General features: G+C 38.9%; 1 protein-coding gene across 5 annotated transcripts in view; it reads right to left on the reverse strand.

The window, feature by feature from the left end:
- TTC23 (tetratricopeptide repeat domain 23) overlaps nt 1–25104 on the reverse strand; it is a 115481-nt gene that overhangs the window by 70392 nt on the left and 19985 nt on the right. For 2 of the 5 annotated variants that reach the window (XM_057542795.1, XM_007191131.2), the window contains exons 2-5: nt 12923–13122; nt 4753–4876; nt 1949–2099; nt 1634–1759 (exon numbers count right to left, since the gene is read on the reverse strand). In XM_057542795.1, coding sequence (XP_057398778.1) covers nt 1634–1759; nt 1949–2099; nt 4753–4876; nt 12923–13102 — 581 coding nt within the window. In that variant the 5' untranslated portion in view covers nt 13103–13122. Of the gene's footprint in view, nt 1–1633; nt 1760–1948; nt 2100–4752; nt 4877–12922; nt 13123–25104 lie in introns of those variants that run through there. The other 3 variants (XM_057542796.1, XM_028168751.2, XM_057542797.1) reach the window with 2 other exon arrangements.

Consider the following 25104-nt stretch of genomic DNA (forward strand, 5'->3'; position numbering starts at 1 on the left):
CAAAGTAGCCAGCAGCAACAACTAAAAACAGTGCTGAGTGGACAAAAGTGAGAAACAGAGTGAGACACATACTGCAAATTTATACAAACCTAAAACTTATAAATACAGAAAACAATGCTATTTATTATTCAGAGATACATATTTAAAGACATAAATCATTGTTTAAAAAGGTTATCTATGATCTGTATGTGACAGAATGAGAGTAAGGATCAGAGATGGAAGGAAAAAATCAATTTAAAAAAGCATATCAGGGACTTCCCTGGTGGCGCAGTGGTTAAGAATCCTCCTGCCAATGCAGGAGACATGGGTTCGAGCCCAGTTCGGGAAGATCCCACATGCCGCGGATCAAGTAAGCCTATGTGCCACAACTACTGAGCCTGCACTCTAGAGCCTGCACGCCACAACTACTGAGCCCTCGTGCCACAAATACTGAAGCCCACGTGCCTAGAGCCCATGCTCCGCAACAAGAGAAGCCACCTCAATGAGAAGCCCGTGCACTGCAAAGAAGAGTAGCCCCCCACCCTTGCCACAACTAGAGAAAGCCCGCGCACAACAATGAAGACCCAACTCAGCCAAAAATAAATAGATTAATTAATTTTTAAAAATGTTAAAAAAAAAAGTGTACCAAAGGTTTTCATGGACTGATGAATTCTCTGCACTTCATATCCAAAAACACTCCCAAACAAACAAATTAACAAGAGTGGACTTATGATCACAAAAATATCTTTAAAAGCATGAGTCAAAGTTAGTCCTTCCCAGCTTCCATTCATATGGAAGCATTAGGTGTGCTCCTTCAAGGCCCTTTCCTTCTTAAAATGAGTCCATTGGGTCCCTGAGTTCTCTTGGGAATCAACCTATATGTGCAGTCTGATTATTAATTTACACTGAATTCTTCCAGGCTTGGTTAAAGGCTGCTGCATAGGTCTGCTGGGGATTCTCTGCCTCTTCTAGAATAGACCTTTCTCTGTCCTCTTCCTCCCACAAACACATCCTTCCAAAGAATGGGTACATCCTCTGTCACCCCACTGCTCTGGGGAATTGGCTTGGGGTTGGCCTTTGGAGAGGGATAAATGTGCTGACTACCCAAAGCCCCTTCTCCCTCAGGCTCCAACCATTATATCTCTTCCACCTGGGTTTATTTGGTGAGTGTGGGTTGGGGGTAGGGAGAAAAAGGAACAATCTTCTCATTCTCATGGATTCAGATACCTCTAAGATCTTTCTCCTTTGAGGCCTTAATCGTAAAATCAATGTATTGAAATATTTTAGACTAGAACAGTAGGGGAAAAAAGGAAAATGGGGGTGTGGGGAGGGGAGGGAAGGAAACAAGGGCAGGAGGAGAGGGGCAGGGAGAGCAGGCAAGAAATAGAAAGTCAAGAGAATGACATCAGGACTCTAGGACCCAGGGGTGGGTATGAGAGCACTACACATTTAGTGAAGAGTGCCACTGACGTACATGCCTTGGTTGTGGCTGCTCTGACGTGACTGTCTTCCTCCTCTTTTACTTCTGGACAATGGCCATGGAGAAGCCACCGACACAGCACCATGCAGAAGCTCCTACTGCCTGAAGACAGAGTCTTCTGGCAAAGAACCTCCAGGAATCACGTATACAAAATGTCCTAAACTGAAAACTTACTGTGCAAATGACAATTTGATCTGCGTTTGAATTTCTATCCATTCTTCCTTTATAATCCTTCCACATTGCAGCAGCTCCTTTGAAAGTCTCTCTGCTTTTGTCAAATTCTCTGAAGCTTCCTTAAACCTGAGTTGTGTTCAGGAAACTTTACACTTGGTGCTACATTCTGGGGCCCTAGTTCCTGGACATCCTTGGCTCTCATACTTCCCATCACCCTTCCTGAGTCACCTGTCAGCTTTTGATTTGGCCTTAAAAATTAAATATAAGCATTATGAACAGTATTTCTATTTGTAAAGATTAGAGGCAAAAGGATACTTTTGAAGGGAGAGTAAGGCTCTCCCCATGGTATGGAATAACTCAACCGAACACTTGAAAACATCTGTATTGTCATTGTAGGGACGCACAATGGCGTTGGTGAGGATTTCTTTGGCTTTTTCCGCATGTTGTTTTGCTTGCAGTGACAGTCCTGTGGACAAAGAAAAAGAAGTCTCAGTTTCTCTTTCATTTCAGCTGGATAGGAATATAGTTATCTCTGGCCAGGCAATCTAATGAGGTCTCCTTCATATAGCATCAAGTGGCACATGGAGATATATCGGGACAGCATGAAATACCATCATGACTATAAGAAACAAAGAAGCGTTTCACACCTAGGACTCAAGATAAAAAATTTTTCCCAAAATAGTCTTTTTAGAAATAAACAGAATGAGCAGGAATTGAACAGCTTTGAAACTTCACCAATATCAGACATAAAGTGTTATGAATAATTATAAAAAAACAAACGGAATACAAAGACTACAGCATTCTGGGCAGGAAATAAAATATTCATGAATTTTAATCCTGGCTTTGTGACAGCAATCTTAATGAAATACTAAAAATTCTGAATCTTCTGCTCATCCATCCATAATCATAACTTTAGAGAGTTATTTTAACATAATACAAATATGACAATATCTATAAAAACTGACAAACAATTCCAATGAGGTAAGGGGCTGATGTGCTACAGTCTCTTATTTCTATGTGGTAATAGACTGATATGAATCAAATGAAGTTTAAAAAAAGTTATTACCAAGAACTAATTCCCGGTGGGTTCCAGCGTTCTTCCATTGGCGTATTCATTTGTGGTAAAGGTGACACTGAGGATCACTATTTAGGTTTCAGGTTTTTTCATTTTCCCACATCCCCATCTTCTTCCCCACAATGACACACCCTTCCACCCACATCCTAATACTCCTGGTCTTACATTCTTCATTACATGGAACTGTATCTCAAATCTCTAAAAAGAGCTGTCAAATTATGAAATTCATTCTGTTCCTATGTCTATAAAACAGAATATATTTTCTGAGGGAGAAAATCCAGGGTATGCTCTTCCTATAGGAACACTTACAGAATTTTGTCTTATTTTTTTTTTAAAGTACACAGTCAACCTACCAGAAATCTATTAGTGCCAACAATGTATGCAACATTATAAAAGACATGATGAATTTTGGTCCATTTCCTCAAGAAACTTGAACTCAATCTACAAGAGGCAGCATGGGTTGAGGTTCAAGAACACTAGCTCTGAAATCAGACTGCCCAGAGTGAATTCCCTGCTCCACCACTTACCTGAAATGTTGGCCCCGGCTTCCTCGACTGTAGACAGGAATAATAACATTACCCACCTCATAGCACTGTAGTGAAGACTGAAGGAAATTATACATGGAAAATAGCATGGTGCCTGGCACTCAATAAGACCTTAATAAATAGTAGATACTGCTTTTACTTTAAATTGAGAAAAAAAGACTATAATGCAGAAAGGTAGCAGACTGTGGAAGAAAAACATCGTTAAAAAAAAATCCCTGATGCTAGGACACTGGTACTGGCAACCAAAATCCTAGGTCTGAATCTCAGATCAGCTATCCATTAACAGTGTGACCTGGGGCAAGCTGTTTCAACTCAAACTAGTTGTTTCCTCTGAATCTAGAAAATAAGGGGTATAGGGGTATGGTTTGAACTAGATGATCTCCAAGGTCCCCTCTGGCTCTAATAGTCTTTGATCTAACAGGTAGGAGCAATCTATAATCAGATTCGGCTAAATTTATTGGGTGGCAATTGTGTGCTTAGCATTGCGGTGTTTTTCACTTCTGTTTGTTTATTTATTCACTGGGCCAATCCTGGGAAGTCAGTGCCATCATATCATCATCATTATCATCGCTTTTCAATTGAAGAAACAGAGTACGGCAATGTACTCTTGTACCTCTTGTCCTAGGTTGCCAGTCCATGTTTTTGCCTTCTCTGCATCCATTCTCCCTTCCCCTGTTTTCTTTTGAGGATGCCCAGCCCCTGCACACTCAGTTCTTGTGATTTAGCCAAGGCCAGCCTCTCCCCAAGGATCCAGTGGAGCCAAAAGGCAGGTCTAGCCAATCAGACTCTTTCTTGTCTTTGGCATACAACCCACATCAGCCCAATAAGAATACCCAAACCCTGAGATTTTGGAGGAGAGACATTCTTGTTTTCCTGGGAATGCTGAGGAGGGAAACCTAAAGCTGCTGGCAACCTTGCTGCCACCATGTGGGCAAAGTTTGGCTAAGAATGGAGCCAATACAGAGAAAAACAGAGTCAAGTGGTGCAAAAAGGGAGGAATGGAAATCTGATCACAATGTTTCAAAACGTGGATCTGGCTAAGTCTACAGTAAGTTTTACCCCTGGATTTTTAAGTGTATGGGCCAATGAATTACCTTTTGTTTATTGCCAGCTTGATTTAGCCCTTTATTTTTTTTGTGGGGGGATGTCACTTATAGGCAAGAGACTTTCCATCAATACATATGTGAATGGACCCTATTTTAGGCCCCAACTCCACGCCCTGGGCCATTTCTACAATGCCTTCAAAGCTAACAAATTAATTATCTCCTAAGAACTACATTTAAGATCATAAAAAACAAAGCTCAGAAGGGCTAAAGTCTTCCTTCTCTTTTTTACATATTGTATTAAAAAATCTTATTGACTCTTTGTGAGAGGAAATGGCTCTCAATGTGTAGAGAGGAGAAGGTCCAAGAAAACCTGATCCTTCTAAAGTTAAGTCAAATTTGAGGAAAAGAGCAGAAACCAACCAGCCGATCTTCCTCAGCCTGAGGCAGACTCACCTTTCAGCTGGAGGTAGCCCTGAGCCAGGTTAACATGCGCCTCGGCCAGTTTCCAATGTGAGTCACCATAGCAGATCCTCGTCAATGCCACACAGCGCACAAGCTCCTGGAGAGCCTGTTTATACTGGAGGAAGGGAAATGGGCTCACCAGTTAGACAACAAAGCACAAAATCAACTTGTATTTTTATCCATTCAATATACACTTATTGAGTGTTGATTATGGGCTGGGCATGGTTTTAAGGACTTGTGATACATTAGAGAACAAAACAAAGATCTGTCTTGGATGGCAGGGTATTCATCTGGTTGGGTGAAATAGACAATATACATAAAAAACCAGTAAAATTTATAGTGCATTTAAATTTATAGTAAATAGTGAAAAACGTTATGGCGTAAAGACGCTGCCCGTCAATGAACAGCTACTACATATTCAGGCACAACAAGTGGGCGAATGGTGATAGTTTTCAAATAACACCCGTTAGTTCTCAATTCAAACACCTTCTTTAGCAACTGGGATATTAGCACAGCAAATGAGGTCAGCAGGACTTTACAAACAGATTTCATTAAAGGATTAAAGCACATTTTCATCCGCAGCCAGGACAAAGAGAATAGCGAACCATGGATTCCAGCTCCAGGTCAGCTTAGAGCAGCAATACACACAAAGCAAGACTGGTGGTTTTAAAATACAGCTCCAAAATTCTTTGACACTCCTTCCATACAGAGATGGTGGTCTATGTCCCCTTTTCTTTGAATCTGCGTTTTATGACTGTTTGGCCAAAAGAACATGGAGGAAATGATGCAGCGCCACTCTTTAGACCCAGTTCTTAAAGAACTGGCAGTTTCCACTTTTTACTCACTCTTGGAACTTATTATGGGCTGAATTGTGTCTCCCACCTCCAAATTCATATGTTGGAGTCCTAGGTACTTCAGAATATAACTGTATTTGGAGAGACGGCCTTTAAAGAGGTGAATAAGTTAAAATGAGGCTGTCAGGATGGGGCCCTAATCTAATATGACTGGTGTCCTTGTAAGAAGAGAAAGGGACACTAGGAATGGGCACACACAGAGAAACACGTTGTGAGGACACAGTGGGAGGGCAGGCATTTGCAAGTCAAGGAGTGAGACCTCTGAATAAAATCAACCCTGCCAACACCTTGACCTTAGACTTCTAGGCTCCAGAACTGTGAGAAAATAAACTTCCTTTGTTGAAGCCACCCAGTCTGAGGTATTTTGCCATAGCAACCCCAGAAGACTAATAACCTAACCACCATTCCCTGAGGAAGCCTAAGCGGCCCCACGGAGAGGCCTACATGGAAATGTGCTGGTGGCAGCATTAATCGGTCAGCCGCGGGACTACACCACCCTGGCGTTGGATTCTCCACACCTGTTGAGCCCAGCTGATGCTGCATGGAGCAGAGCTGACCAGATCTCACTGAGCTCTGCACAAATTGTGCATTCATGAGCAAACTAAATGGTTGTTTTTGTTTTATGCCACTAAGTCTTAGAGTGTGATACAGTAATAGATAGCTGGAATAGCAAAAGAGGAGGTGGGAGGTACAAAGCTGAAGGGGGCAAAGCAGAGGAAGAACTGTAAGTACAAGGACAGAGTTGTGGAAAAGACCCAGTAGAAGACCCAGTACACCCCCCACCCCTACTCCCCTGGTCAATGCCTAATCTCAAAGGACCTGTACTTCCACAAAGTTCCCATGTGAGTTAGAAACACTTTCACCTTGAAACAACATTTGTCTTGACAAAAAATGCATACCCAGACAGTTGACCACAGGACAGTCGCTTTTCTGACCTAGCAAGAGAGGCTGGGGAACACTGTGCTCACTCCATAGTGATGAAGGAAGATGGAGGTGTGGCTTTTTCCTGTAGTAACATTTTTCTTATTACAAAAGTAATACATGCTCATTATCAAAATACAGGTGAGCAAAAAAAATAAAAAATAATAAAAAATCACCTGCCATCTCACCTCTTAGAGACAACTAGGCAGCTAAATTTCTCTCTATCCTTCATTCCTATGAATCTATCTATACATATTTTTTCTTTTTAAAAATAGGCTTATAAGCTACATATAGGTTTGCAACTTTTCACAATTTGTGAACATTTCTCCATGTCATCTTCTATGATAATTTTTTATGGCTGCATAGTATTTTATTGTATGGATATATTATAAGTGAGTTACTCAACCAATAGCTATTGAGCACTTAGGTTGTTTTAAAATTTTTTCTCTCTGAACATCCTGTGTGGATAGATTTGCTCATATCCATAAGCATTTTCTTTTTCTTTTTTTATAGATATAAATTTATTTATTTTATTTTATTATTTATTTTTGGCCACATTGGGTCTTTGATGCTGAATGCGGGCTTTCTGTAGTTGCGGCGAGCAGGGGCTACTCTTTGTTGTGGTGCGCAAGCTTCTCATTGTGGTGGCTTCTCTTGTTGCGGAGCACGGGCTCTAGGTGCGCGGGCTTCAGTAGTTGTGGCACGTGGGCTCAGTAGTTGTGGCGCATGGGCTTAGTTGCTCCGTGGCATGTGGGATCTTCCTGGACCAGGGCTCGAACCTGTGTCCCCCTGCATTGGCAGGATTCTTAACCACTGCGCCACCAGGGAAGCCCCATAAGCATTTTCTTAGAATGAATTCCAATGTGACAATAGGGTAAAGGATGTGCAAAATCCTGAGGCTTTGCTAGAGTTTGCTGGAGTGCTTCCTCGAGAGGCTGCTTCCATCCACACCTCCCTTACAGCATGGTGTGTGAGCAGGGAATGCCCCTTACACAGAGCCAAGCACTAGTTGGGGTTTAACTTGCCAATTTGTCAGTTAACTCATTTCTCCTTGTTTTAGTTTGTATTTTTTTTTCCACAAAGCTAGTGAGGCTGAACATCTTCATGTGTTTATTGGCTTGATGCAAAGTCCAGATCTCTTCCCACAACATCATTCTTGAGTTACCTGAATTTCTTAAACTTCTTAATATTAAAATATGCAACTCTGAGGATCAGTAAGTCTGGCCATACATATTTTAAAATGGGTATTTAATACCCAGATCTTGGTGTCTAAATATCAATACTATTCTCTTCTAAGAGGAACCAGCATTCCCTGAATCCACAGCTGGAGCAGGGAAATACAAGATGAACCTGAAAAATCTTATTGTGTCGGAAATTAAGGAAAGAATCATGGAGGCATATCAAGGACTCAGAAGCCAGCTTGAAGGGGCTCCCACTGGCAAATACAAAATAATTTAAGTTTTGATGATGATAATGGATTGTAACATATTTGTAAAACAGGATTTCTTGAACCCATACTGATATAAATAAATGAACAATAAAGTGTGAAGAAGGAAAAGCTCTTCCTCATAAAAAGAATGCCAACAAATAAATGTTGAAAGAATGCTGAAGTCAGAGAATCATCATTTGACAAACATCGTAGTAATAGCTAATTCAGGTGAGAATCATCAATGGATGCTATAAACTAGGGGGTGAAGTTTTAATGAGGAATAGGATATGTTCACAGTATCAATGAATCTCCCCACAAAATATTAATTACAAAGGGAAGAATAATAATTCTACAGTGAAAAAACCTGCCAGATAGCTCCTTAACCAAGCGATCAAATTTAGCCTCATAGTAATGAGACAAACAACATTGTATGCCTCCTAATATGATGCACTGAGAAGGGCCCTATGTCAGGTCTGTGGGATTCCTGCCCAAAATGCATAATCTGAATCTAATCATAAGGAAACACATGACAAATTCAAATTGGGAGGTATTCTACAAAATAATTGGAGTGTATATTTGTGGACCCTGCCAAATTCATATGTTGAAGCCCTAACTCTCACTGTAGTATTTGGAGATAGGGCCTCTAAGGCTGTAATTAGGGTCAAATGAGGTTATAAAGGTGGGGCCCTGATCAATAGGATTAGTGTACTTATAAGAAGAGACACCTTTCTCTCCCCCTTCCCCCACACACACAAAGAAGAGGCCATGTGAGGACACAGCTAGAAGGTGGTGGTCTGCAACCCAAGGGGAGAGCTCTCACCAGACACCAGCCCTGCTGGCACCTTGATCTTGGACTTCCAGTCTCCAGAACTGCGAGGAGTACATTTCTGTTGTGTAGGCCACCCAGTCTGTGGTATTCTATTACAGCAACCCAAACAGACTAATATAGTTTTTTTCACAAAGACTAAGATTGTGAAAGATAAAGACAGGCTAAGTAACTGCTCTAACTGTTGACTATAGTCAACATGATTTCATGGATTGGACCATGGCTGATTTTTTTTTCTATAAAAGATATTATTGAGATAATTAGAGAAATATGGATAATGTTTGTAGATTAGATAATAATATATATCAATATTAATTTCCTAATTTCAATCATTGTACTATGGTTAGGTTCCGGAGAATATCCTTTATTCTTGGGAAATAGGCACTGACGTATTTAGGGGTAAAGGATCATACATTTGTGACTTACTCTCAGATATTCAGAAAAATAATGACAGAGAGAGAGAGTGAGAAATAAAGAAATAAAGTAAATGTTAACAACTGGTATATCTTTTAACTTTTCTGTTAAGTCTGAAAGTATTTTAAAATAAAAAATTACCAAAGAATGGTATTTTAAGAAGCAAATTACATCATATTAATACTTTCCTAAAAACACTTTAAGGCTTCCTAGAGCACTTAACTTGAGACCTGCAAGGCAGGCAAGCTGCCTCTCCAACTACATTTCACGTCAGCCTGAAGCTTCCTCTCATCACTTCAAACATAGTCACGCTCGTGCCAAACTTATAAATTTTATGGCTGCTGTTCCCTCTCCCTAGAACTCCTTTCCCTCAGCTCCTCCGTGCTGGCTCCTTCTCATCTTTAGGTGTCAGCTCAGATGTCACCTCCTCAGTGAGGCCCTCCCTTACCTAAGATAGGCCCACTCTGTTTCCTCCATAGCACTTAGCACAATCTCTACTTCACTGGTTTATTTACAATGTTCCCTCAGCTCCATGAGGGCAGGCAAGCTGTTTGTACTGTTCACTGCTGAATCCAAGGATTCCTCATCTGAACGGCAGAACACAAAAAATGCTTTGATATCATTCTAGATGCATAGAAGAGAAGTTAATTCTTTATATACACCAAATGCAGATGTCCAACAAACACATGAAAAGATGCTCAACATCACTAATTATTAGAGAAATGCAAATCAAAACTACAATGAGGTATCACCTCTCACCAGTCAGAATGGCCATCATCAAAAACCTACAAACAATAAATGCTGGAGAGGGTGTGGAGAAAAGGGAACCTTCATACACTGTTGGTGGGAATGTAAATTGATACAGCCACTATGGAAAACAGTACGCAGGTTCCTTAAAAAACTAAAAATAGAACTACCGTATGACCCAACAATCCCACTACTGGGCATATACCCAGAGAAAACCATAATTCAAAAAACCACATGCACCCCAATGTTCATAGCAGCACTATTTACAATAGCCAGGACATGGAAGCAACCTAGATGTCTATCAACAACCTAAATGTCTGTCTTCTTTATCCAGCAAATGGATAAAGAAGATGTGGCACATATATACAATGGAATATTACTCAGCCATAAAAAGGAATAAAATTGGGTCATTTGTAGATGCATGGATGGACCTAGAGAGTGTCATACAGAGTGAAGTAAGTCAGAAAGAGAAAAGTAAATATCGTATAATAACACATATATGTGGAATCTAGAAAAATGGTATAGATGATCTTATTTGCAAAGCAGAAATAGAGACAGAAATGTAGAGAACAAATGTATGGATACCAAGGGGGAAAGGGATGGGGTGGGAGGAATTGGGAGACTGGGATTGACACATATACAGTGTTGATACTATGTACAAAATAGACAACTGATGGGAACATACTGTATAGCACAGGGAACTCTACGTAATGCACTGTGGTAACCTAAATGGGAGGGAAGTCCAAAAGGGAGGGGATATCTGTACATGTATGGCTGACTCATTTTGTTGTGCAGTGGAGGCTAACACAACGTTGCAAAGCAGCCATACTCCAATACAAATTAATAATAATAGAATATATATATATATATATATATATATATATATATATATATATATATATATATATATACCAAATGCCTTAGGGCATTAGGGCTTAGTTCTCTTGCAGACCTCTGGTTGAGAAAGGCTGCCAGCTGAGGCCGACATAGCACACAGCCTGGCACATAGTAGGTACTAAATAAATATCTGCTGCATAATGAATAAGCACACCTTCAAAACCGAATTCACACCTTCTCACCATAATCTTGCTCTTCTTCCTGTATTCATTACAATAACAAAGGGCTCTGACAAGCCTTGGGTCACCCAGGCTGGCTGAGCCCTAAGTCAGGAATTCCACACACCCCTCTCTGGCTCACTCTTGCCTCTCCAACCCCTATGTCCCCCCCCAGTTACCAGGTTTCATTGATTCATATTTCCAAATTCTTATCAAAAGATCTCAGCATTTTGCAACTAGAGATTATCATACTAAGTGAAGTAAGTCAGAGAGAGAAAGACAAATACCATATGATATCACTTATGTGTGGATTCTAAAATATGACACAAATGAACCTATCTATGAAACAGAAACAGAATCACAGACATAGAGAACAGACAGGTGGTTGCCAAGGGGAAGGGGATTGGGGGAGGGATGGACTGGGAGTTTGGGATTAGCAGATGCAAACTAATATATATAGAATATATATATATTTATATAGATATAGATATAGATATAGATAACGAGGTCCTACTGTATAGCACAGAGAACTATAATCAATATCCTATGATAAACCATAATGGAAAAGAATATTAAAAAAAAGAATGTATATATATGAATAACTGAATCACTTTGCTGTATAGCAGAAATTAACACAAAATTGTAAATCAACTATACTTCAAATAAAAAAAAAAAAGATCTCAGCATTTCTACTGACTCTGCCATATTTCAGGCCCTTGCCAGGGTTATTGCAAACATCCTGCAAACTGGCCCTCCTCCAGTTTACCTCCCTTCTCTTCCTCCACCACCTAGTTATCTGAGGTCTGAGGGATCATTCCAGAAACTCAGACTTGCTCATGGCCCTCTTCTGCTTATAATCCTATGACAGTCTCCAGCACCCTGAGGAGAAAATCTAAACTTTTCCTGGGTGTTGAACACCTTCTGGTCCCAGCTCCTGTCCATAATCCAACCTCATTTGCTGCCCTGTGTAACTAAAGCCTCCATCCCAGATAGTTCCATATAGTTCCCCAAACAGCCTGTGCACCCTCAGACCCGCAACTCTTGCCCATCTGCCACCTCTGCCCAGAACGCTATTGTCCTCTCTCCTACCTGGGGCCAGCTCCTAAGTACTGTTATCAGTGCAGTCCAAATAACTCCCATCCCAAAAAGCATGCCTTAAGTGCTGTCCCTCCTCCAACTCCAGGGTCAATGCCCATCCCTCTTCCCCTCACTCCCCATGCTTTGCATCTATATCACCTGAGCTTGTGTTTGTCACAGAACTTATGCTGATTACCATTATCCATCTATCTCCCCAACCAGACCATGAATTCCTCTGAGGCAGAGGCTGTAGCTTTCCCATCTGTGCCCCCAGCACTTGCACAGCGCCTGGCACACATTAGGTATACAGTAAATTTTTGTGAATAAATGGACAAATAGGGTCTGACACATAAGAGGTGGTAGAGAAATACATATTGAATGAATGAGTAAATGAATAAAACTTTGAAGAGAGATGGGAAAGAAGTATGCAGAGAACAAGATTAGGCACCTAAGAAATATAAGCTCCATGAGAGCAGAAACTTCATCTGCTTTGTCCTGTATTCCAGTGCTTAGACCTGGCACACAGTAGGAGCTCAATAAATATTTATTGATTGATGGAAAATGACTGTAGTAGGTCAAATCACAACCAGTCAGTCTAGTGTACACTTGTCAGAGGTCAGGGCAAACTTGTTTGTTCATTTGTGCACTCATTCAGCAAACATAATGTTGACTGTGCCAAGTGCTGGGCTTGGAGTCCTGAGGTACTACACCCACTCGCACTATGAAAAAGGCACTGTCATATTTTCTCTTGTACCAAACTCCTGAGAGTAGGAATGCAACCTAAAGTATCTTACTTCTCAATTACCAGAGTACAGGTATAAAAAGAAAGGCTCCTTACCTCATGACTGCTAGAATAGGACTTTGCTTTCTCTTCACAGAGGTGGAGTTTCTCTCGAGGAGGCTGAAACAGTGCTGTCTGAAGCAGCTTGTTTTGGAGCTTTTTTCTAGGTGTTATGCTGACGGCAGCAACAATTTCATCCAGGTGGTTGGATATGTGAGTTTCCTGTGATTCTTGCATATTTTTATATACATTATCCTCTAATTTTTAAATAAGGAAACGAAGGTGTTAATGATAATTTCCATAGTTACTTTTAGAAATACACATTTTTTTCCTAGAAATTGAGACTAGAATCTAAGAAAATTTCAACACTATACCCATGACTTCTTTGAAATAAGTAGCATTCTATCCAAAAAGATCCTAGTGGCTGGTACTAACTTCTTTCAGACTGATTTCAAGTTTTAACTAAACCAAACATTCTTTGTTCTCTCTCTATATTACATGTATATATATGTATGTGTATATGTATATACACACATACTGATATATTTTATATATTATATATGATATATGTATTTATATATTCTATATGGTATATATGTATATGTATATATATCAGTAGGAATCAGCTGAGCCCAAACAGTTCTCAAAGAGCTCAGATTAGATCTGTTGAATCCCAAGTGACCTTGAAAACAGGAAAATATGACATGTTAAACTTTCACTTCCAGCCAAGATGGAGTAATAGGGATGAGATTTATCCTCTTGCCCGAAGTCACCAACCAATTAACAAATAACAACAACAAAAAACAACCCATAGGCAAAAAAGGTATGAAACAATGGTTTTCAAGGGACAGGACAACAGACTTGAGAAACGGAAAAAAGAAACAAAGTGAGACCCATGATTGCCCCAGATTATTGCTTTGAAAAAGTTTCTAGAACATGCAGGGTAACCCAGAATTACCCTGTGGACTATCTGAGTTGAGGAAATAGAGTAGAGCATCTGGGGAGACCAAGGTGGCTGGAGTTCACAGGACAGATTACTAGAGAGGATGGAGCTGCACAGAGAGGACCCCAGAGATTAGCACCCCTCAAGTATGGGGAGAGAATACTGACCAGCATGTGTGTTAGAAAACTACTTGAGTCTGGAGAAAGACTCCTCTACTAAGATTGAAAGGAAGTGTCTGGTGCTTACCAAGGCTGGCGGTGCCTGTTCCCACTGACCAGACTGGAAAAACTCATAATTCATGAGGTACAAGGTAAAATATTCAGAAGGGTTTTGTCTCAGTAATGGGGATTAGCCCTAGAGTGAACCCTGCTTAGATCCACTTAACAAACCATGAAAGTAAGACCTAAAAGGATAAAACTGTTTCCAAGTAACTTAACTGTATCAGAGGGCAAAACTCAAGGATGTTCATAGGAATGCAAAAATAGCCAGCATTAAACAAGGTAAAATTCATATAATCTGATGTCCAAAGAAAGATCACCAGGCATGCAAATAGGCAAGAAAACATGGCCCATAATGAGAAGAATAATCAGTCAAAACTGACCCAGAACTGACCCAGATATTAAGTTAGCAGAGAAGAATATTAACGGTTATTATAATTGTATTCCATATGTTTAAAAAGTTAACTAGAGACACAGAATATAAAAAGACCCAAAATGAACTTCTAGATAAGAAAATTATACGTGAGATGAAAAATACACTAGATCAGATTAATGGGAGATTAGATATTACAGATGAAAAGATGCATGAACTTGCAGACACAGCAATAGAAACCATCATTTAAAAAATCAGTGAGCTGTGAAACAACTTCAAATTGCCTAATATATATATAATTTGAGTCCCTAAAGGAAAGCAGATTTTAGTGGGGACAAAAAAAAAGTGTTTGAAGAAATAACGGCCAAAATTTTTCCAAATTTGAGGAAAAGTAAAAACCCAGAGATCCAAGAAGCTAAATGAAAACTAAACACAAGAAGCATAAAGGAAACTACACCAAGATACATCATAACCAAATTGCTCAAAACCATGATAAAGAGAAAATATTAAAAGTAGTCAGAAAAAAGGACATATTAGTATTAAAAAAAAAAAGATGATGATAACAGGTTTCTGGGAGGAAATAAAGCACATGAGAAGACAGTGAAGCACCATATTTAAAGTATGGACAGAAAAAAAATTGTCAAGCTAAAATTCCGTACCAGTGAAAATATCTTTCAAGATCAAAATCTGAAAGAAATCATCACCAGTGGGAATTCCCTGGTGGCGCAGTGGTTAAGAATCCTCCTGCCAATGCAGGGGACACAGGTTCAAGCCCTGGTCCAAGAAGATCCCACATGCTGCAGAGCAACTAAGCCCGTGCACCACAACTACTGAGCCTGCGCTCTAGAGCCCGTGAGCCACAGCTACTGGGCCTGCGTGCCACAACTACTGAAGCCTGCATGCCGAGAGCCTGTGCTCCACACCAAGAGAAGCCACTGCAATGAGAAGCCCACACACTGCAACGAAGAGTAGCCCCCACTAGCCACAACTAGAGAAAGCCCGCACACAGCAACAAAGACCCAATGCAGCCAAAATAAATAAATAAATTAATTAATTAAAAAAAAATCATCACCAGCAGATCTGCACCCCAATGTTCCCAAGAAATATTAAGTGAAGTCTTTCAAAAGGAAGAAAAATGATAACAAATGGAAATATAGATCTACACAAAGGAATTAAGAACAATGAAAAAGATACATGAGCAAATATGGAAGACTGTTTTCATATTATTTAAATCTCTTTAAAAGATAATCGGGCAGAGGAGTAAGACATGGAGATCACCTTCCTCCCCACAAATACATCAGAAATACATCTACATGTGGAACAACTCTTAGAGAACACCTACTGAACGCTGGCAGAAGACCCCAGACTTCCCAAAAGGCAAGAAAATCCCCACATACCTGGGTAAGGCAATAGAAAAAAGAGAAAACAGAGACAAAAGAATAGGGATGGGACCTGCACCTCTGGGAGGGAGCTGTGAAGGAAGAAGAGTTTCCACACACTAGGAATCCCCTTCACTGGTAGAGATGGGGGGTGGGGGGGTGAAGCTTTGGAGCCATGGAGGAGAACACAAAAACAGGGGTGCAGAGGGCAAAGCGGAGAGATTCCTGCCCAGAGGATTGGTGTGGACCAGCACTTACGAGCCTGAGAAGTTTGTCTGCTCACCCGCCAGGGCTGGTGGGGGCTTGGGGCTGAGGCTCTGGCTTTGGAGGTCAGATCCCAGGGAGAGGACTGGGGTTGGCTTCATGAACACAGCCTGAAGGGGGGCTAGTGCGCCACAGCTAGCCGGGAGGGAGTCCAGGAAAAAGTCTGGACCTGCCTAAGAGGCAAGAGACCATTGTTTCGGGGTGTGCGAGGAGAAGGGATTCAGAGCACCGCCTAAATGAGCTCCAGAGATGGGTGCGAGCCACAGCTATCAGCATGGACATCAGAGACTGGCATGAGAGGCTAAGGCTGCTGCTGCAGCCACCAAAAAGCCTGTGTGCAAGCCCAGGTCACTAACCACACCTCCCCTCCCAAGAGCCTGTGCAGCCCACCACTGCCAGGGTCCCGTGATCCAGGGACAACTTCCCCAGGAGAACACACAGCATGCCTCAGGCTGTTGCAAAGTCACACTGGTCTCTGCCGCCACAGTCGTGCCCCGCATTCCGTACCCCTCCCTCCCCCAGGCCTAGTGAGCCAGAGTCCCCTAATCAGCTGCTCCTTTAACCCCATCCTGTCTGGGGGAAGAAGAGATGCCCTCAGGCGACCTACACACAGAGGCGGGGCCAAATCCAAAGCTGAAACCCAGGAGCTGTGTGAACAAAGATAGAAAGGGAAATTTCTCCCAGCAGTCTCAGGAGCAGTGGATTAAATCTCCACAATCAACTTGATGTACCCTGCATCTGTGGAATACCTGAACAGACAACGAATCATCCTAAACTTGAGGCGGTGGACTTTGGAAGCAACTGTAGACTTGGGGTTTGCTTTCTGCATCTAATTTGTTTCTGGTTTTATGTTTATCATAGTTTAGTATTTAGAGTTTATTATAATTAGTAGATTTGTTTATTGATTTCGTTGCTCTCTTTCTTTTATATATATATATATATATTTTTTCTTTTTCTCTTTTTGTGAGTGTGTATGTGTATGCTTATTTGTGTGATTTTGTCTGTATACCTTTGCTTTTACCATTTGTCCTACGATTCTGTCTGTCTGGTTCTTTTTTGTTTGTTTTGCTTTTTTTAGTATAGTTTTTAGTGCTTGTTATCATTGGTGGATTTTCTTTTTGGCTTGGTTGCTCTCTTCTTTCTTTCTTCCTTTTTAAAAATTGTTAATAATTAAAAAAATGTTATTTTAATAACTTTCTTTTCTTTCTTTCTTTCTCTTTCTTCCTTCCTCCCTCCCTCCCTCCCTCTCTCTTTCTCTCCTTCCTTCCTTCCTTCCTTCCTTCCTTCCTTCCTTTCTTTCTTTCTTTCCTTCTTTCTTTCTTTCTTTCTTTCTTTCTTTCTTTCTTTCTTTCTTTCTTTCTTTCTTTCTTTCTTTCTTTCCAGCAGGGTGTCAGGCCTGAGCCTCTAAGCTGGGAAAGCTGAGTTCAGGACATTGGTCCACCAGAGACCTCCTGGCTCCATGTAATAACAAATGGCAAAAGCTCTCTCAGGGATCTCCATCTCAACGCTAACACCCAGCTCCACTCAACAACCAGCAAGCTACAGTGCTGGACACCCTATGCCAAACAACTAGCAAGATAGGAACACAATCCCACCCATTAGCAGACAGGCTGCCTAAAACCATAATAAGGTCACAGACACCCCAAAACACACGACGAGACGTGGTCCTGCCCACCAGAAAGAAAATATCCAGCCTCATCCACCAGAACACAGGCACCAGTCCCCTCCACCAGGAAGCCTACAAAACCCACTGAGCCAAACTTAGCCACTGGGGGCAGACACCAAAAACAATGGGACTTATGAACCTGCAGCCTGTGAAAAGGAGACCCCAAACACAGTAAGTTAAGCAAAATGAGAAGACAGAGAAGCACACAGCAGATGAAGGAGCAGGGTAAAAACCCACCAGACCAAACAAATGAAGGGGAAATAGGCAGTCTACCTGAAAAAGAATTCAGAGAAATGACAGCAAAGATGATCGAAAATCTTGGAAACAGAATGGAGAAAATACAAGAAATGTTTAACAAGGACCTAGAATAACTAAAGAGCAAACAAACAATGATGAACAACACAATAAATGATATTAAAAATTCTCTAGAAGGAATCAATAGCAGAATAACTGAGGCAGAAGAACGGATAAGTGACTGGGAAGATAAAATAGTGGAAATAACTAGCACAGAGCAGAAAAAAGATAAACGAATGAAAAGAATTGAGGACAGTCTCAGAGACCTCTGGGACAACATTAAACACACCAACATTCGAATTATAGGGTTCCCAGAAGAAGAAGACAAAACGAAAAGGACTGAGAAAATATTTGAAGAGATTATAGTTGAAAACTTCCTTAATATGGGAAAGGAAATAGTCAATCGAGTCCAGGAAGTGCAGAGAGTCCCATACAGGATAAATCCAAGGAGAAGCATGCCAAGACACATATTAATCAAACTAGCAAAAATTAAATACAAAGAAAAAATATTAAAAGCAGCAAGGGAAAAACAACAAATAACATACAAGGGAATCCCCATAAGGTTAACAGCTGATCTTTCAGCAGAAACTCTGCAAGCCAGAAGGGAGTGGCAGGACATAGTTAAAGTGATGAAAGGGAAAAACCTACAACCAAGATTACTCTACCCAGCAAGAATCTCATTCAGGTTCGACAGAGAAATTAAAACCTTTACAGACAAGCAAAAGCTAAGAGAATTCAGCACTACCAGACCAGCTTTAAAACAAATGCTAAAGGAACTTCTCTAGGCAGGAAACACAAGAGAAGGAAAAGACCTACAATAACAAACCCAAAACAATTAAGAAAATGGTAATAGGAACATACATATTGATAACTACCTTAAATGTAAATGGATTAAATGCTCCAAAGAAAAGAAATAGATAGGCTGAATGGATACAAAAACAAGACCCATAAATATGTTGTCTGCAAGAGACCCACTTCAGACCTAGGGACACATACAGACTGAAAGTGAGGGGATGGAAAAAGAAATTCCATGCAAATGGAAATCAAAAGAAAGCTGGAGTAGCAATTCTCACATCAGACAAAATAGACTTTAAAATAAAGACTATTACAAGAGACAAAGAAGGACACTACATAATGATCAAGGGATCAATCCAAGAAGAAGATATAACAATTGTAAATATTTATTCACCCAACATAGGAGCACCTCAATACATAAGGCAAATGCTAACAGCCATAAAAGGGGAAATTGACAGTAACACAAAAAGAGTAGGGAACTTTAACACCCCACGTTCACCAATGGACAGATCATCCAAAATGAAAATAAATAAGGAAACACAAGCTTTAAATGATACATTAAACAAGATGGACTTAGTTGATATTTATAGGACATTCCATCCAAAAACAGCAGAATACACTTTCTTCTCAAGTGTTCATGGAACATTCTCCAGGATAGATCATATCTTGGGTCACAAATCAAGCCTTGGTAAATTTAAGAAAATTGAAATTGTATCAAGTATCGTTTCCAACCACAACGCTCTGAGACTAGATATAAATTACAGGAAAAAATATGTTAAAAACACAAACACATGGAGGCTAAACAACACACTGCTAAATAACCAAGAAATCACTAAAGGAATCAAAGAGGAAATTAAAAAATACCTAGAAGCAAATGACAATGAAAACACGATGATCCAAAACCTATGGGATGCAGCAAAAGTAGTTCTAAGAGGGAAGTTTGTAGCAATACAATCCTACCTCAAGAAACAAGAAACATCTCAAATAAACAACCTAACCTTACACCTAAAGCAATTAGAGAAAGAAGAACAAAAAACCCCCAAAGTTAGCAGAAGGAAAGAAATCATAAAGATCAGATCAGAAATAAATGAAAAAGAAATGAAGGAAACAGTAGCAAAGATCAGTAAAACTACAAGTTGGTTCTTTGAGAAGATAAACAAAAGCAATAAACCATTAGCCAGACCCATCAAGAAAAAAAGGGAGGAGACTCAAATCAATAGAATTAGAAATGAAAAAGGAGAAGTAATAACTGACACTGAAGAAATACAAAGGATCATGAGAGATTACTACAAGCAACTATATGCCAATAAAATGGACAACCATGAAGAAATGGACAAATTCTTAGAAAAGCACAACCTTCCAAGACTGAACCCGGAAGAAATAGAAAATATACACAGACCAATCATAAGCACTGAAATTGAGACTGTGATTAAAAATCTTCCAACAAACAAAAGCCCAGGACCAGATAGCTTCACAGGTGAATTCTATCAAACATTTAGAGAAGAGCTAACACCTATCCTTCTCAAGCTCTTCCAAAATATAGCAGAGGGAGGAACACTCCCAAACTCATTCTATGAGGCCACCATCACCCTGATACCAAAACCAGACAAAGATGTCACAAAGAAAGAAAACTACAGGCCAATATCACTGATGAACATAGATGGAAAAATCTTCAACAAAATACTAGCAAACAGAATCCAACAGCACATTAAAAGGGTCATACACCATGATGAAGTGGGGTTTATCCCAGCAATGCAAAGATTCTTCAATATACGCAAATCAATCAATGTGATAAACCATATTAACAAATTGAAGGAGAAAAACCATATGATCATCTCAATAGATGCAGAAAAAGCTTTTGACAAAATTCAACACCCATTTATGATAAAAACCTTCTAGAAAGTAGGCATAGTGGGAACTTACCTCAACATAATAAAGGCCATATGTGAGAAGCCTACAGCCAACATCTTTCTCAATGGTGAAAAACTGAAACCATTTCCACTAAGATCAGGAACAAGACAAGGTTGTCCACTCCCACCACTATTATTCAACATAGTTTTGGAAGTTTTAGCCACAGCAATCAGAGAAGAAAAAGAAATAAAAGGAATCCAAATCGGAAAAGAAGAAGTAAAGCTGTCACTGTTTGCAGATGACATGATACTGTACATAGAGAATCCTAAACATGCTACCAGAAAACTACTAGAGGTAATCAATGAATTTGGTAAAGTAGCAGGATACAAAATTAATGCACAGAAATCTCTTGCATTACACTAATGATGAAAAATTCCTATACACTAATGATAAAAAATCTGAAAGAGAAATTAAGGAAAATCTCCCATTTAACGTTGCAACTAAAAGAATAAAATACCTAGGAATAAACCTACCTAAGGAGACAAAAGACCTGTATGCAGAAACCTATAAGACACTGATGAAAGAAATTAAAGACATTACAAACACATGGAGAGATATACCATGTTCTTGGATTGGAAGAATCAACATTGTGAAAATGACTATACTACCCAAAGCAATCTACAGATTCAATGCAATCCCTATCAAACTACCAATGGCATTTTTCACAGAACTAGAACAAAAAATTTCACAATTTGTATGGAAACACAAATGACCCCGAATAGCCAAAGCAATCTTGAGAAAGAAAAATGGAGCTGGAGGAATCAGGCTCCCAGACTTCAGACTATACTACAAAGCTACAGTAAACAAGACAGTATGGTATTGGCACAAAAACAGAAATATACATCAATGGAATAGGATAGAAAGCCCAGAGATAAACCCACACAAATATGGTCACCTCTTTTTTGATAAAGGAGGCAAGAATATACAATGGAGAAAAGAGAGCCTCTTCAATAAGTGGTGCTGGAAAAACTGGACAGCTATGTGCAAAAGAATGATATTAGAACCATTCCTAACACCATACACAAAAATCAACTCCAAACTGGTTAAAGACCTAAATGTAAGGCCAGACACTATCAAACTCTTAGAGGAAAACATAGGCAGAATACTCTATGACACAAATCACAGCAAGATCCTTTTTGACCCACCTCCTAGAGAAATGGAAATAAGAACAAAAATAAACAAATGGGACCTAATGAAACTTAAAAGCTTGGCACAGCAAAGGAAACCATAAACAAGATGAAAAGACAACCCTCAGAATGGGAGAAAATATTTGCAAATGAAGCAACTGACAAAGAATTAATCTCCAAAATTTACAAGCAGCTCTTGCAGCTCAATATAAAAAAATTAAACAACCCAATCCAAAAATGAGCAGAAGACCTAAATAGACATTTCTCCAAAGAAGATATACAGATTGCCAACAAACACATGAAAGGATGCTCAACATCACTAATCATTAGAGAAATGCAAATCAAAATTACAATGAGCTATCACCTCACACCAGTCAGAATGGCCATCATCAAAAAAATCTACAAACAATAAATGCTGGAGAGGGTGTGGAGGAAAGAGAACCCTCTTGCACTGTTGGTGGGAATGTAAATTGATAAAGCCACTATGGAGAACAGTATGGAGGTTCCTCAAAAAACTAAAAGTAGAACTACCATATTACCCAGCAATCCCAGTACTGGGCATATACCCTCAGAAAACTATAATTCAAAGAGAGTCATGTACCACAATGTTCACTGCAGCTCTATTTACAATAGTCAGGACATGGAAGCAACCTAAGTGTCCATCCACAGATGAATGGATAAAGAACATGTGGTACATATATACAATGGAATATTACTCAGCCATAAAAAGAAACGAAATTGAGTTATTTGTAGTGAGGTGGATGAACCTAGAGTCTGTCATACAGAGTGAAGTAAGTTAGAAAGAGAAAAACAAATACCGTATGCTAACACATATATATGGAATCTTAAAAAAAAAGTGGTTCTGAAGAACCTAGAGGCAGGACAGGAATAAAGATGCAGATGTAGAGAATGGACTTGAGGACACAGGGAGTGTGAAGAGTAAGCTGGGACGAAGTGATAAAGTGGCATGGACATATATACACTACCAAATGTAAAATAGATAGCTAGTGGGAAACAGCTGCATAGCACAGGGAGATCAGCTCGGTGCTTTGTGACCACCTAGAGGGGTGGGATAGGGAGTGTGGGAGGGAGATGCAGAGGGAGGAGATATGGGGATATATTTATATGTATAGCTGATTCACTTTGTTATAAAGCAGAAACTAACACACTATGGTAAAGCAATTATACTCCAATAAAGATGTTAATGAAAAATTAAAATAAAATATAATCAACCATTTAAACAAAAAAAAATGTACCGTGGGGCTTACAACATATATATATATGTGTGTGTGTGTATATATATATGTGTGTATATATATATATATATACACACATATATATGTATATATATATATATATATATACACACATATATATGTGTATATATATATATATATATATATATATATATATATATATATATATATTTGTGAAATGTATGACCAAAGTTGTATAAAGACTAAGAGGAGAGGATGGAACTGTGAAGTTCTTATACTGTATATGTAATGGTATAATATTACTTGAAGGTAGACTGAGATAAGTTAAAAATGTATAGTATAAAGCCTACAGCAACAATTAAAATAAAAAAAATGAGTTACAGGTAACAATCCAACAAAGGAGATAAAAATATAGTCATAAAAATAATCCAATAGAAAAAAGAGGGAAAAGGGAACAAAGAACAGCTGGGACAAATAGCCAATAAATAGCAAGGTGATAGACTTAAATCTAACTATAACAATAACAACATTAAATGTAAATGATCTAAACACCCCAATTAAGAGAAAGACATTGACAGATTGGATAAAAATGCAAAACCCAACAATATGTTGACTATAAGAAATTCAAAGACACTAAGATTAAAAGTAAAAGAATGGAAAACAATATTCTAAAATTAGTCAGAAACAAACTTGGAGTATCTATATTAATATCAAAGTAGATTTTATAGCAAAAAAATATTACCATAGGAAGGTCATTTCATTATGATAAAGGGTCAATTATTCAAGAGGACATAACCATCCCAAGTGTTAATGTACCTAATAACAGTTTCAATATATAAGATCCCAAACTGATGAAACTGCAAGGAGAAATGATCAAATCCTCAATTATAGTCAGAGATTTAAATACCTTGTTGTCAATAATTGGTACACCAAGTAGGCAGAAAATCAGTAAAGGATACCGAAGACTTGAACTACAACATCAACCAACTTGATTTGGCATTTACTATAACACTCCACCAAAAAGCACAGAATATCCATTCTTTTCAAGTGCATATAGACATTAACTAAGACAGATTCTATCCTGGGTCATGAAATAAGTTTCAGTAAATTTATAAGGATTCAAGTCATACAAAGTACATTCTATGACCACAAGGGATTAAGTTATAAATCAGTAACAGAAAGATATCTGGAAAATGTCCAAATATTTAGAAACTAAATAACATTTTTCTAAAAAAAAAAAGCCCCATGGGTCAAAGAAGACATCAAAAAGGATATTTGAAAGTAGTTTAAACTGAATGAATATAAAAAGACAACATACAAGAATTGGAGAATGTTGCTAAAGCAGTCATTATGGGGAAATTTATAGCATTAAATGCCTGTATTAGAAAAGTAAAGTAAAAAAAATCTCAAAATCATGGTCTTAACCTTTACCTTCAATGACTAGAAAAGGAAGAGCAAATTAAACTCAAAGTAGGCATAAGAAAAGAATTAATAAAATAAATAATAAAGCTAAATTCACAAATTAAAGTAGAAAAGTAGAGAAAAATCAATGAAACGAAAACCTGGTTTTCTGAGACCAATAATGCTGATAAATCTCTAACCTGACTAATCAGAAAAAAAGGAAAGAAGACACAAATCACCAATATCAGGAACGAGAGCGATACCATCACTGCAGATTCTACAAATGTTAAAAGATTAATATGGGAATGTTATGAACACCTATGCCAATAAATTTGACAATTTAGATGAATGGAAAAATTCCTTTAAAGACACAAAATACTAAAGCTCACTCAAGAAAAAATATATACCTGACTAGCCCTATGTCTATTAAAGAAACTGAATTTGTATTTTAAAAACCTTACAAAAAACAAAACAAAAGAAACAAGTAAAAACCTCCAGGCCTAGATGGCTTCAATAGTAAATTCTACCAGATATTTAAGGAAGATATAATACCAATTCCATACAACCTCTTCCAGAAAATTGAAAATAAGAATATTTCCTAACTCATTCTATGAGACCCTCATATCAAAACAAGACAAATGTATTACAAGA

This window comes from Balaenoptera acutorostrata, chromosome 3, assembly GCF_949987535.1.
Source record: "Balaenoptera acutorostrata chromosome 3, mBalAcu1.1, whole genome shotgun sequence".
Classification (NCBI taxonomy): domain Eukaryota; kingdom Metazoa; phylum Chordata; class Mammalia; order Artiodactyla; family Balaenopteridae; genus Balaenoptera; species Balaenoptera acutorostrata.